Source organism: Haliaeetus albicilla, chromosome 6 (genome assembly GCF_947461875.1).
Source record: "Haliaeetus albicilla chromosome 6, bHalAlb1.1, whole genome shotgun sequence".
Classification (NCBI taxonomy): domain Eukaryota; kingdom Metazoa; phylum Chordata; class Aves; order Accipitriformes; family Accipitridae; genus Haliaeetus; species Haliaeetus albicilla.
Genome location: NC_091488.1, coordinates 408015 through 421776, shown reverse-complemented (window position 1 = coordinate 421776; position 13762 = coordinate 408015). Strand labels below are relative to the sequence as shown.

General features: G+C 51.0%; 1 protein-coding gene across 5 annotated transcripts in view; it reads right to left on the bottom strand.

The window, feature by feature from the left end:
- Window positions 1–4098: 4098 nt before the first annotated feature.
- Window positions 4099–13762, bottom strand: part of RAI2 (retinoic acid induced 2) — a 45428-nt gene continuing 35764 nt past the window's right edge. For all 5 annotated transcript variants that reach the window (XM_069784752.1, XM_069784753.1, XM_069784757.1 and 2 more), the window contains exon 2: window positions 4099–6265. In XM_069784752.1, coding sequence (XP_069640853.1) covers window positions 4496–6160 — 1665 coding nt within the window. In that variant the 5' untranslated portion in view covers window positions 6161–6265 and the 3' untranslated portion in view covers window positions 4099–4495. The remainder of the gene's footprint in view (window positions 6266–13762) is intronic.

The following is a 13762-nucleotide window of genomic DNA, read 5'->3' as shown; positions in this document are numbered from 1 at the left end:
GGGCTGAGCAGAAAAGGTTAAAAAAGAAAAGTTGGGAGACATAATGGCATATCAATTTTACAGTGCGCAGGAGCGTGGGTGGTAGGAGAGCCTAGGTCGCCACGTTAACTTCAGGCCTGTGATACGCAGAAACGGATGCCTTTGCTGTTCTCCTTGCCCTCCCCTTCCCCCCCGGGCTGGGTTTGCTGCAGCTCTTCCCCATCACCTGCTGCGTCAGGGCGGGAGGAGGAAGGCCACGCTGCCTCACGTGCTCTGCGTGTGTGTGGTTTGATGTACGGTGTCCCCCCCTCACTTCACAGCTGCCTTCAGCCCAAGAAAATGTCGCCCTCCCAGCTCTCAGTGCTCACCTTTATTCCCGCTCTTGCTAAGCCGAGTGGCCCTGGAGCCTTGCCTTTGAAGCTGACACCTTCCTTTTCTCTCTCCGTCTGCTTATGGCCAAGGGCCGCAGCTTTCCCTCTCTTCGTTCTCGGGCTGGCTGCTTGCTAACTTGAATAAAGGTGTGATGCTCACAGGTCTGGAGGTGGCTCTTATCTCAGCTTCCACTGCCTGCTTTCATCTCCCCACCCTCCACCTTTTCCTTGTGCTCGTAATTGTCTTCCCGCCTGACTGCTTGTCCGTTCTCTCAGCCTAAAAACTGCCTGTTTTCAGGTAAGTTCTCTGGCTGAGAAGCTGCTCATTCTTCTTTTGGATTCATTTCTGTTGCTAACAGATCACTGCATGTGCTGAAGCCTTAGCGGTGCCCCCCTGGTCCCGGGGCCGTGCCTCGGGCAGCACAGGGGAAGGGGACCGGCTGCCCCGCGGAGGAAGGCTCCAGGCTGGTGCATCTGAGCTCTCCCACTCCAGAGGCTGCCACGTACCGTGGCCTTCATCTGAGACGCACAGCCCCGCTATGCTCCTCGGATTTGCTGTCTGGCTTCCTGCAAAGCCCCTGCCTGATGGGGGAAGAGAGCAGAGGAGAAGGTAACCCCCCACCCACGACCCTCTCACCCACCCTGTAATAAAAGCCCACACCCCAAGTCCAAGTAAGCTTGGAGCCAACAAGGGGTGCCCTTGAGGGTCTGCAGTGCTCCTCTCTCTCTTTCTACCTTACATACACCCATCATTGTAAAACATCTTCCTCCTACCATTATGGCTTAATGACTTTCCCTTCAACTTCACAAGAGGTATTAATGTCTCCATTAACAGCCACCAGAAATGGAAGCTCCATATATCATGAGTGCAGCTCCGCGTCCTTCTCATACAGAAGTTTCAGAAGCAGTTAAAATGTAGCCCTGTAGAAAATTAATGGCCCAATATACAAAATCTGTAATTGCTGCTAGAGGCGAGGAGGAGGTGGAAGTGCTCAATCTTGGTGTAATTAAGTACCTTGTTCTGTGGCCGCTTCTCCCCCGTGCCAATGGGATGTAGGTCTCGGGCTTCACACACGAGAGATGGTGGGAGGCAAATGGTCCCTACTTAGTGTCGTTTGCCCAACAGTTAAGCATCAGGAGAGGTGGCGGTGCTTGGGTCCTGCTCCCATGGCACTGCCTTGAACAGTAGGGTTGCGTGAAAGGGTGGCAGGGGGATGGAACGGGAGCTGCCCTAAGCCTTCCTGGAAAGATGCTGTTCGGAATATCCCCGTGCCATTGCAGTTTAAGCAATGGAAAAGCCGGGCAGTGGGGCAGGTGAGCCCAGTCTGCTCTGTCCGTCCATTTCTAGTGGGGTGGCTCCAGCCCATGTCACCCCATGGGGGACACCCATGGTGACCAGCAGTGCGGGGGACCTTGGTCCTTCTGGAGACAGCCCCATAAAGCCAGGGGGGCTGGTCCTGGGTGGAAAAGGAGGATGCTAGGACAGCTGGAGCCTGTTCTGGTTTTCTCAGCCCTGTTTCAGAGCGCAGAGGCTGCAGTTACTCTTGTAATGGCCTGGGGGAAGATGCATCTGCATGGCTGCTGGTCTGGTCTGCCTTTACAACCAGTACCAGTTGGCTTTAAAGTGAATTAGTCGCCCGTAGGCATTGAGTGTTTTGAAAGTGCTTGTATGGGTTTATAATAGTATAAAGCTGATTTAGCCTAATTTGTTGTCAGGGTTTCTGGGGCTTGTGGTCTAAATTCAGTTAAACCAGACCATTCTGTGAGTGCGGGTCAGGAGGTAGCCTGGGCATTGAAGTTAACGTGGGAGCACCAATAGCTCCCAGTAAAGGCCTGCGAAGGAGAGGAGGGAGAACCTCAGCAGCTGCAGCCAGTGTCGCTGACAGGCGCTGCTCTGCCTGTCGCCAGTGCCCCGTGGCTGGCAGGAAGGGTGTGCGGTGGCTGGATGCCCTCCCTCCGCCTGCTGAGGATGCTGCAGGGGATGATGCTCGCACAAGGATGGCGGGAATTGGGGTGGTCGGTGCAGCAGACGTAACCACCAGTGTGAGAAGCACACGCTTTTTTGGGGGAAAAAAAAAAAAAAAATTTAAAGTCCCAGAAACTTATTTTGAACTTGGTTCTGTCAACTGCAGAATAAAAATGACAGCAGCTAATGCTGTGACCTCCTTCTTTTTAAAGAATCTGCTGTAGCCCTGGGGGAAAAAACTACATTTTTCAGAAGGTTTTTGACACTCTGGAATGGGCCCAGCTGAAACAGAGTGGGACAGTGACAACTGGGATGGCTGTCCCAAGGGCTGTTGAAATCCTGAGCCTCTGCACTGCAATAACCAGAAGATGACACATTTCATCAGCACAGTTTCTTGGAAGGAGCAAAACAAAGTAGCAGAGTATTTTCAATTAAGAAAAAAAATATTTAAAAAAAATACAGTCAGATGACTAAACATTAATGAATCCATCACCACTTTATGCTCTTCTGAACACTGTCAGTTCTGCCAGCTTTGGGAAAAATAAAAGGCTTTAAAAATACTTAAAAAGCGAGAGTTTGACAGAACTTTATGCTATGGTTATGTGAAAGTCCCCCATTTTTATATTAAGTGAGAGGGCAGCTATCCTTCAGCCCAAGAAAAGAGAAACAGCATGCCTTTCCTAACTTCCTAATGCAGATGCATTTTCTGAATAGCAAATTGGTGTCTGCTGGCATCAAAAGTTTTAACAGCTTTTGGCATGACACTGGTGCCTATGGGTGCAATTAGACTTCTAACCCTGAAGCTGCTTCTTTGGGCAACTTCTCATTGCATGAACAACTGCAAAAACCTTCCCAAAACTGTCCAAGAGGAGTCTTGGAAGTTCCTTGGCTGCAGCTAGGTAATGGAAGGCACAGTTAGCGTGCAACAGCATCCAGCTGATGGGTTTACAATGGCTTTTTTTATTTAGACAGTACTGGTGCGGTGCTGGGAACATGTAATTTGAAATAAGAGAAGTTTTTCTACGTAACAGGTATAGCCACAAAAAAGGCAGTGCCCACCAAAAATTGTTCTCCTGCTCTCACATTCATCCTTCCGCCGGGATGGGTTTTTACAGGCAAGCTGTGTGAACTTAAAAGCCAACAGACAATAATGTATGTCCACCTCATTTCCATACACAAGTGCAAAACCGTAACCTACCAGAACTTTTATTTTAGTTGTACATTCACATTTCTCCATTGACGTGGGCGGCTTGTACACTGCCAAGTGATAAAAGTTACACAGTTCTGCTCTTTAATGTGCATTGATTTCAGCCATCAAAAAAACTTAGAAAACTAACAATAAACAACCTTTCCATGTATGTGTAGTCAGGCTGGGAAAAATTATGTGACTTTTCCTTCCCCTCCTGCCCCCTGGCAACCGAATTCCCCCAACTTTTAGGCTTTTCTCTTTTAAATGACTAACAACATTATTTAATATTTTAAGACTGTTTCCTACAGGTCTCTCGCAATGAAGCTGGCATTAGGTGCACACTGGGCTGTACTGCTTGCTTGCTCTTGCTCTTGCTTCTCTGGAAGCTCGTTTGGGCGCATCGTTAGTGGCTGTCGTGATGTGCTCTCTAACAGTGCTGCAGGACAATATAATTTTTCTTAGCCTGCTATTTTTTCTTAACATTTTAGGCTGATCACAAGTCAGTTGCAACGCTTTACAGTTTACAGACTTTTTGCCAAACCTTCTCTGTATACTGAAAGCGAGTTAGAAATGACAAAGAATGCCGCGACCAATTAGCACGTACAAACATTTATTTTGAAATTTCCATTCCGACCGTTATGAAGAATTACATCATCAAAGCACTTTATGGCAGTGAAAATAGCTCTTACCCCTCTGACTCATCCATTACTCCATTAAAGCTGCAAAATGTGCAATCTGCTTGAAAAATAGGTTGCTTTTTATTCAGTTTCCCATGAAAAGTCAAAATTCGATAACAAAAAAAAGGAAAGGGAAAAAAAAAAAAACAACCCAGCTTATAGGGACTCTCCATCCGATCCTCTCCCCCTTCCCCCAAAAATAACTTACAAAGATAGTTTAAAGTTTTAAATGAGTTTAAAACCAAGTGCATCTTTTTTTTATTTTTTTTCTTCTTCTCCTCATAATAATCTTAAAATTCTAAAAACCCATAATTTACTTTCTTGGAAAAAAGGCAGCGAGCCGTTGCTTCTTGATTGGAAGAATATGTATCTCCGGCGAGTTCATTTTCTTTAGCTTTACGCTCCTGTTTTTGACGGGTTTCCTGAGGGCCTCGGCGCTGTCCCGGGGCTCGGGCGGGCTCTTCACGTCGTAGCACTGCAGCACCGAGTCCTGGGGCAGGTCCCTTTTGAAGGAAAAGTTTTTGGTGGAGACCCCCGACAGGCCCTTGATCTTGCCGCAGAAGATGGTGGGCACGGCGTCCTTGACGGAGACGATGACTTTGGCTGTCTGCGAGGTGCTGACGATCTCGATGTTGTTGCCGGCCTTGGGCTCGCAGCCCGCCCTGCCCGCCTGCTCCACCAGCCACTTCTGCGGCTGCCGCAGCAGCTCGGCCGGCCCGCCGGCCGCCCCCCGGCCCTCCGCCTTGCCCGATGCCTCCTGGGGCTTGCAGGGGGCAAAGGGGGCAGCGGGGCCAGGCAGCTTGTCCGGCGCGGGGTGACCGCCGGCCTCGGCGGCGGGGCCGGTGCCGGCCGCCTCCCCGAGGGGCCCCGCCGGCTTGCGGCAGGAGGCGAGGGACAGGTCCAGGGCCCCGTCCTCGGGCGGCGGCGGCGGCAGGGCGGCCTCGCCGGCCCGAGGCGCGGGCGGCCCTTTCATGGAGAGGTCCAGAGCCTCGTTCTCGCCGCCCATCTTGATGACGGTGTGGCGGCTCAGCTGGGGAAGCTCCCGCGGGTGGAGGAGGTCGAAGGGCTTCGTCTCCTCCTTCTCCAGGGGGGTCTGGGTGCCCTTGCAGGAGTGGGGGGCGAAGAGCGGCGGCTTGGGCGGGTCGGGGGCCGCCTTGGCCTCGGCGCCGTGGGGCACGGGGATGGGGACGGGGATGGGGATGGGGACAGGGACGGGCAGGGGCACGATGACGGGGTAGGGCACCAGCAGCGTCGCGGGGGGCACCAGCGGGGAGAGGGGCGAGCTGAAGGCCTGGGGCGGGAGGGCGGCGTAGTCGGGGGGGGGCTGGCAGGGGGCTGAGCCCAGGGCGCCCTGCGAGGGAAACAGGTCCTGGAGGACGGCGGCGAAGCCCGGCGTCTGAAAGACGGGGGGCAGGACGGGCTCCTGCGCTTGGCCGGAGGGCTTGGGGTCCAGGAGCTGGGGCTGCCCGACAGGGGGGGTGGCGGTGGCGGGGAAGAGGCCGGCGTGCAGCGGGCTGGCAGGGCAGGCGGCCCCCGGGGGCAGCACCAGGGGCGAGTTCAGGTGCTGGAAGACGTGCTGCTCCAGGAGGACGGGCAGCGGGACGGGGCCCTGGGTGGTCATGACGTAGGGGGTTGCGGCGCTGGTGGCCGGCATCTGCGGGGCGGCGCTGCCGGCGACCTGCAGGTGGATGGGCAGGACGACGGGGCTGTCCCCCAGGCAGATGGGCTGCAGCACGGTGGCCGCCACCTTCAGGGCCACCCCGCTCTGCGACTCGGCCGGTGGCGTCAGGATGGAGGGCGCGGGGACCGTCACCAGCGGGGACAGGGCCTTCTTCATCAGGTCGGCCGAGTTGATGTTCCAGGCCTCGGCCGTGATCAGCTGGGCCACCCCGTTCTCCAGCTTGTTGTTGGCCATGGCCGAGGGCGGGCTGGTGACATCCATGGGCAGGTTCGGGGCGTCCTTGTACAGCTCCTCCATGTCGCGGGGCTTCTCAGGCTCTGCCGGCGCCGCCTCTACATCGCCGTCAGCGGGACCCGCGGCGGCTCCGGGCTGCCGGGAGCATCGGCACCGACATAATTTGGCCTGCGAGCCAGAAACATGTTTTAGGCAGCGCATAAATCTCCTCCTTAAAATAATATTTGCAATTGCCTTTAAAGACCCCATCGCCAAAGAAAAGCTGCTAAACATTTCCATGCTTCAGGCTAACGGCTCCGTAAGACAGTGTACTATATATACAGCGATGCTGGATATACATACATCCCCGAGTGTTGTACGAAGAGTTTTGAGGAACTTCTATTTAGCTGTAAACACAGATAATGTAAAAGGCCTCGAGGACTGCCTGCAGCCAGCACCCCCCCCTCCACCCCCTCCACCCAGTACGCAGCCTGATGAACAAGGACTTGGGCCATCCGTTCCACATTTTTAAACAAAGCTTCACGTAAATGACAGTGCACAGCACAGCCGAGCAACAGCGTGCTGTTTTAACTCAAGCAAAAGCCCCCAAAACAAACATTTCTAAAAACAGCACTGCTAAGAAATGTTCCATCCTGGGCGAAGGGTACTCGGTTCCCCTGTAGTACTTGGCCCTTTGTCATCCCGGTGGGATTTACTAAACGCAAGCAGGCGCGCGCTGCACGGTGCGTACGGCACCTCCGAAACTGCCGTGTGCAGGGTGAGAAAAGAGCGTGGCCAGGCAACGGCAAAGCAAAACCAAACCAAACCCCGGCCCTCACCCTGCCACAGAGCTAGAGAGAGACAGTAGTGTGAACCAAGCAGCTGACTGATTAAAGACCCAAGGAATAACAAAAAAATCAAAGCAACTGCAAATTTATTTTGACAGCCCAACCCTTCATATTAACCAAGCAAATGGCAATTAAAAAAGGGCAGACATGGTTTCTATTCATGATTGCGGTGAAATTTCCAGCCTATTTCCTAGAAAGACTACACACCCTCCCCCCCCCCCCAAAAAAAGGCAGCAAATTAATGGCGCTGCGCATGCATTTATTTAGAACGATAAGTAATTTCAACCCCGCGAGCTGCCACCAGCAGACTTTGGCTGGGGGCTGACCGCTCCGCCTGGCACCGCCCGTGCCTCTCCCAGAGTGTGTGGCGCATCCTGCCGTAGTAGTAATCACCATGGAAACTTGTCCGGTTTCAGCTCCATTACCACAGGAAAGCACTGGCACACCCAAAATTTACATTTTTCACCTGCACATGGCTGAATCCTGCTCCCTACGAGCAAACCGTGTGCCATCGCTGCAGGCCGGCTGGCACGCTGGCGTTGGGATGATAGGGAGGGCAGCGCCGCTCCGAAATTGGATGGGTAAGGACTCCCAGCCTGGGGATGTGTCTGCATCTGAGAGCACACGAAGAGCTCCACTGGCTCTGACGCTTACAGAAATTATTTGCTCGTATAGATGTTTGTAATACTGGCAAACCTGCAAAGAGGACAGGGAAAAGGGAAGAAAAGAAAAAAAAAAAACAACTCCACAAACAAAGGCTAAAAAATGGCCAAGGCAGGGAAGCGGGAAATCTCCCAAGTCTCTCCTGAGACTTGTAAATCCTTGGATTTGGCAGCAAGATGCTACAGTGAGCGCAAGACTACAGAAATGCCAGGAGTTAATAGCAGAGGCTGGTTGGGTAAAATGCTAATAATTTATCAGATGCGTTTGAGTTCTTAAAAAGGATTTTTAAAAGTAAACAGATGAGTCATTTCTTTTCCTCTCCTGCTGCTGGCTTAAGGAGAATAACTCTGGATTTTTCTCATCTCATGAAATGGTCTGCAGAAAGCATTCACAAATACAGGGTTGAGGGGTTTTTGTTTCCTTTTCCAGCTTCAGCTGAGACAGATTACAGGCAGACAGAGGTGCCCAAGCACCGAAAAAAAAGAGCAAAAATCAAATCCCTTATTTAGAAAGTGACAAGAGTCAGTATAAAAAAAATTGCACCGGTTGGGTTTTTTGGGGGGGGCGAGGGGAGGGAAGGGAAGAGCAATCATTTCTAAAAAGAAAGACAATGAGGAGACCACTCAGCAGATGCAAGCTGAAAAAAAAAAGATGTTGGTTCTGTTTTAAGGAATTAAAAAGTCATTTTCTGCTGCTCTCATATAATCTCTCCCTGTTTTTAAAATGACCATTTTAAAACCCTGTGGTCTCTGCAGCATACACCAGCATCTTTGCTCCTCCAGCTGCTGCAGCACAGCTGAGTATTTTGCACATAACACTGGCTTTTCCCGATGTTTCTGTTTGCTTGAGAAGCATGAGATCGCGGTGTTTTCATAGAGAATTAACGATCTGGCAGGGACAGGAAATGACCCCTGTTCCCCTGGCAAACCCATTTAATGTTGAGAAATAGAAAAATTAAGATGAAAATTATGCTGTGTAAGAGACTTGAGGGATTAGCATGCTGTACAGACCCATGGAGAGGGAGACAGATCACGGATGAAGATGAAAGTATAAACCGTAATAAAATCCCCCCATTGCTGCTTTAAAAAGTGACAGGGCTGCAGGCAGAGGAAATATCTAGATGAGGGGAAGAAGAGCTCATCTATCACCATCAGACACCTTGAAGAAATGCCTGTGGGCTTGGTTGTTTGGGTTTTTTTAAAGCATAGTCAAATATTGTTTTCCACACTGAATCCTACATATTTCTGGGATCTATAAATACAGATTGTTGAGCTCGTGGCCCTACACTGCCTCTGGGAGGGTCCCACTGTGTGAGGGGAAGGAGGAGAAAGGTGAGATGCAGCCCTCGACCCAGGTTTATGGGTTTGGGGTGAGGGATTTTCCCCCCCTCACCTTTCCTATGTGGAAGTTTTCCTTACTTCCAGTGTACCTGCTTCTTGAGCATGTGATCGCTACAAAAAAAAAAAAAAAAGACATACACATACACACACACACACAAAAATACTTCACAATCCTGCCTGCAGCCTGCAGCTTGGCAGTAGCCAGCTGCCAGGTACAGCGGAGTCCCAGCACAACTGCCTCCTGCACCCTGTAAGGCAATTTTCAGTTTCACCTGGGAGGCAATCCCAGGGCTGCTAAAGACGTATCAAACTAAACACCTATTATCAAGGTCAGTAAGCAGACAGAGTGAAAAGGATCCAAGTCCCCAAGCCTCAAAAGAGGAAACATTTGAAGATCTGGGATCAAGAGACAGTTTGAAGTTGTCCAAAGAGGTGTTTTGTAGTTCCTGGACTCCTCTTTTATACTACGTACACCGAGTACAAGGTACAAAACTGTAAGTCAACATGGAGATGACTTTAAAGTGATGTTTCAGTGTTGGTATTAACAGTGATAGCTATACTATATTTCTCCTATAATAAAAAATCAACCTGAAACATGCGCTGGGTTTGGGGTTTGGGGAGGGGCTGGTTAAGATTGCTGCTTCACTGCACATACATTATTCAGAGTTACTCAGTTTTTAAAACAAGTTTCATGTACCTAATATACACAAATGAAGGTAATATAATTCAGTGAAATTGCTTTAAGTTTCCTCTGTCTACCACACCTCAGTGCCAGAAAATCAATTAATTTCACTTTGCCTACTTATCTATTTAATATTTAATTTGCTCTTTGTTTTAATTGAAAAGAAGCTTGCAACACTGAAACGAGCCCTATTGTAAATAACCCAGGCTTTCCCACCGGGGTGCTGATAAGAGTTAAGTTCATGGCACTGTGCAATGATGTGTGTAACTGTACAGGAAATGGTATGTTAGCTATACAGAAATGCCATGAAAGGGTGCTGATAACTCTAGCTTATTTTTTTTATCTCCTGCTGATGGCCGTGCAACAGACTTTTCTCAGGGCTGTTGCATGCCTTCCTGTGGGACCGCAGCACCGCACCGTACGCAGCTATCCCCGTGCTCTGCGTGCTCGCCCGTACCGCAGCTTGTACCTCCCTATCTGCACAGAATTCAAATTACGCTATGGGAAGGTTCTCAGATGCTCCCTTTGTGGGATGCCCTGCTCAGTACCGCCTGGAAAAATCGGGCTTCCCTTCAGTATAAACACAGTATCAAACACAAACCAAAATTACAAATCTTGACTTAATGGAACAGCTTGGGGACAAAATTACGGACGGATTTGGACTTCAATGTTTAGCCAAAACTGACTGCTTGCCGTCGCTGATCCTCCCGCCAGAAGCAAAATGTTTGATTTTTGCTTTGCAGAAGCCCATTAACAAGGGTCATAGTGAGAGCATCCCCGACGGGGACGCCCCACCACCCTTTGGGAGGTCGGCAGGCCTGCTGAGCACCCCCGGCAGCAAGCGCCCAAACAACTCCTGCACGCCCCGGTCCCCGCCGGGCTGGTCGGCCACCAGCACGCCCCGTCGCCCTCGACGCTCCACGAAACCACGCACCCAGCCTGTGCCTTGCTGAGACGCGGGTTTCTGAAGGAGCTCAGGGTTGGGCCTGCCCCATCCTCAGCAGTCTCAGCGGCTGAAGCCCGACCCATCTTTCTGCATCCTTCTGCAGTAAACACACAAGTGGGCAACAAGGACACATATTGACCCAGACCAACCACTATAAGTCATGTAGTCATCTTCCATCCTGCAAATTTTGCTTTGTGTAGTTCGAGCCATACGCAAGTACCATAGTGTTATTGGTGTTTTGTTGCTAGAATAGAAAAAAGCGTATTTGAATAAAGTGAGCTTTCATATACCAGATACAAGGAGCTATTACTGGACAAATAATGTACAGGTGGGCTCTCCCATACATGAAAACCACAGATGATTTCAGCAGCATTTGCCTCTCACGTTTCCCACCAATTCACATATTCAGGCGCCTGAGTCTGACAGTCCTGGCTACCCCTCATACCCTTTTAGTAGTGTAATCCTTGAGCACCAAAGGGCAGAGGAGTAACCAACTCACAGCTAATGGTGAACCAGCCTTCTCCTCCACCTTGTTTCACCATTCAGGGTGCTGCGTTTGATAACCCCCTACCTTGGCCAGGTGCAGAGGCACCCGGAGGGCCAGTGGGACCTGTCCTTTCTGCTCGCAGGGAGGCTGATGGTGACCCCCCCTCCAAGGTACGGGACAGGCAGAGTGGAGGAGACCCACAGGACATTTTGTTAAGGCAACCAGCCCTTCGCCCCCCCTGCTGGCTCACAGTCAGACCCCAAATGCAGTCCCATCGCCTCTGGAAAGGGGGCTCGATGCCCCCACCTTGGTCATCAGCAATAGGGGAACCACCGGGGATGCACTTCTCTGTCCCCTCCAAGGGGCACTGAGCAAACATCCTGGCTTAGCCCTGCCCTCTCCCCCCTTGTTCCCTTGACTCAACTACCCAGCAACTCCTTGTTAAGATTTAGGAGGCACCATTCAAAAGTGACTGAGGGCAAGGTGAGAAAGGCATTGGAAAGACGGTACCAGCCAGAGAGAGGAGGGAGGGCTACACCAGGGTACCCCTGCCAGTATGAAAGCTACACCTGCAGCCTTTGCTCCCCGTCCCTCTGCACAACGTCCCCTGCTCACCACGCACCCACGCGCTGCCCCATGTTACTTCTCATTCTACAGGAGCTACACAGTAGAGGATGAGCTGGACGCTGCCGAGGAGCAGTTAAAATAAGAGCATCTCATCAGACAACTTCAGAAGACACCAGAGGAGTAACAAGGCTCCCACGCAGCTCATGCAACAGGTACTTTTATTTTCCACCGCTGCATTTTGGAACCTTCTGGGACACAAACCTATTTGTGTCAAGGCTCCCATCCAGGCTGTTAAGCCCTGGGGGGAACGAGAGGGAAAGGAAATCATTATGGCAGTGCAAAATGGCATGTTATAGATAGGACGCTGACAACATGTATACACCACTTTGGCACACAGCACAATTGTTCCCAAATGCAGAGGCTTGACTGGCTGATTGTACTTCGGTCTTTCAAATAGTTCAGCTGAGAAATACCACAGTGGTCTGCCTATTGCACAGGCTAATCGCCTGCAAAGAGCTGCGTTAGAGTAATATATTTGCTAACTATATTGCTGTTGTCAACAGCCTGTAGTTAGCAATCTATTCCAGGGAGGAGAGAACTCACTTTCTTCTCATTTAAAACCAAATCAGACCAATTGAAAAAAAGATCCTGTCACAGGTCTCAAACCAGTGTCTTTATACCCAGGGGCAATATATACAAGACAGACGGTAAGTGCTGTAGAAGGAATAGAGCATTTGCCTGACAAATTTCAACCTGTAGTGAATTTTTATACCCAATTTGGACACCTCACAAAACCCCCCTACATTTGCAGTGGAAACCACGACATACCCCAAGCATATGAGAGATAGCACATGCCGCCGTACTGCCAGATGCCTTTCCCCTTCCTCTGCTCCATTCACAAACTATTCCACTAACTGGATATAACACTTAACTGATGGTCTCCTACTTTCAAAAGGACCACCGCTCACGCAATATACAGTATTATATATAAGCAGGCACTATAAAAACAGGGCTACTTTGAAATTACTTGAGATTGATCTTGCTATTCCCAAATGCTTGTTTCTCATATTCACTGCACATCCCCGTTCCTGAGGTCTCTAAACTGTCACGCTTGGAGGAACCTTGCAGCAAGTTCCCGAAAATAAAACCTTTTGAATGGTGGTTTATTTTTTTTTCCCTTGGCATAGTACAGAAATGCCTGAACAGTGGCAGCTTGCTTAGCCCGCAGTAAGCTGAACACACACTCTGAGGCGGAGACAGTGCACGGAAATCTGATGTATTAAATGTGACATGTGAAGGACAAATATAAATTTGCCAGCCATAATTACTGCTGAGTCACGTGCCACCCAGTTCAGTGATGTCCCTTCCACCCAGCAGGCTCTTCCAACTCAGTGCAGCTTTCGCACTCCAAATTTCTGTTCAAAAAGGGAAGGCAAGTTACCGCTTTTGTGACTGCAGAAGTATCTGTTTCAATCACCTTTCCCTCGATGCTGCCAGCAGCATGCAGATGTCTCCTCCCGAAGCGTGACGTAGTCCCTTGGGATGGGGACGGCGGCGGCTGCAGCCTTGTGTTGGGATGGGTATGTCGGTGACCCAGCAATCACCCCCCTGCCCTGAGCGCCTGCGGTGAGGAGGTGCTGCCTGCGTGGCCCTGGGGGAGCATCTTCTCACCGGCAGCTTCCCAAAAGCCAACCTGGAGGGCTGCTCGCCCCTGGGAAAGTCCTGCTGCCCTCCCCTCCCCGCCTCTCAGCCCCATCATGCACTCTGCTTGCTCAGAGTCACTGAATCACAGATGGGTTGAGGCTGAAAGGAACCTCTGGAGGTCCTCTGGTCCAACCCCCTGCTCAAGCAGGGCCACCTACAACCACTTGCCCAAGACCATGGCCAGACGGCTTTTGAATATCTCAGGGTCAAAGACTCCACAACCTCCCTGGACAGCCTGTGCCAGGGCTCGGTCACCCTCACGGTGAAAGTGTTTCCTGACGTTCAGAGGGAACCTCCTGTGTTTCAGTTTGTGCCCATTGCCTCTGGTCCTGCCGCTGGACAGAGCCTGGCTCCGTCCTCCTTGCACCCTCCCCTCGGCTACTTCTATACATTGCTGAGATCCCCCCTGAGCCTTCTCTTCTCCAGGCTGAACAGTTCCAGCTCTCTCA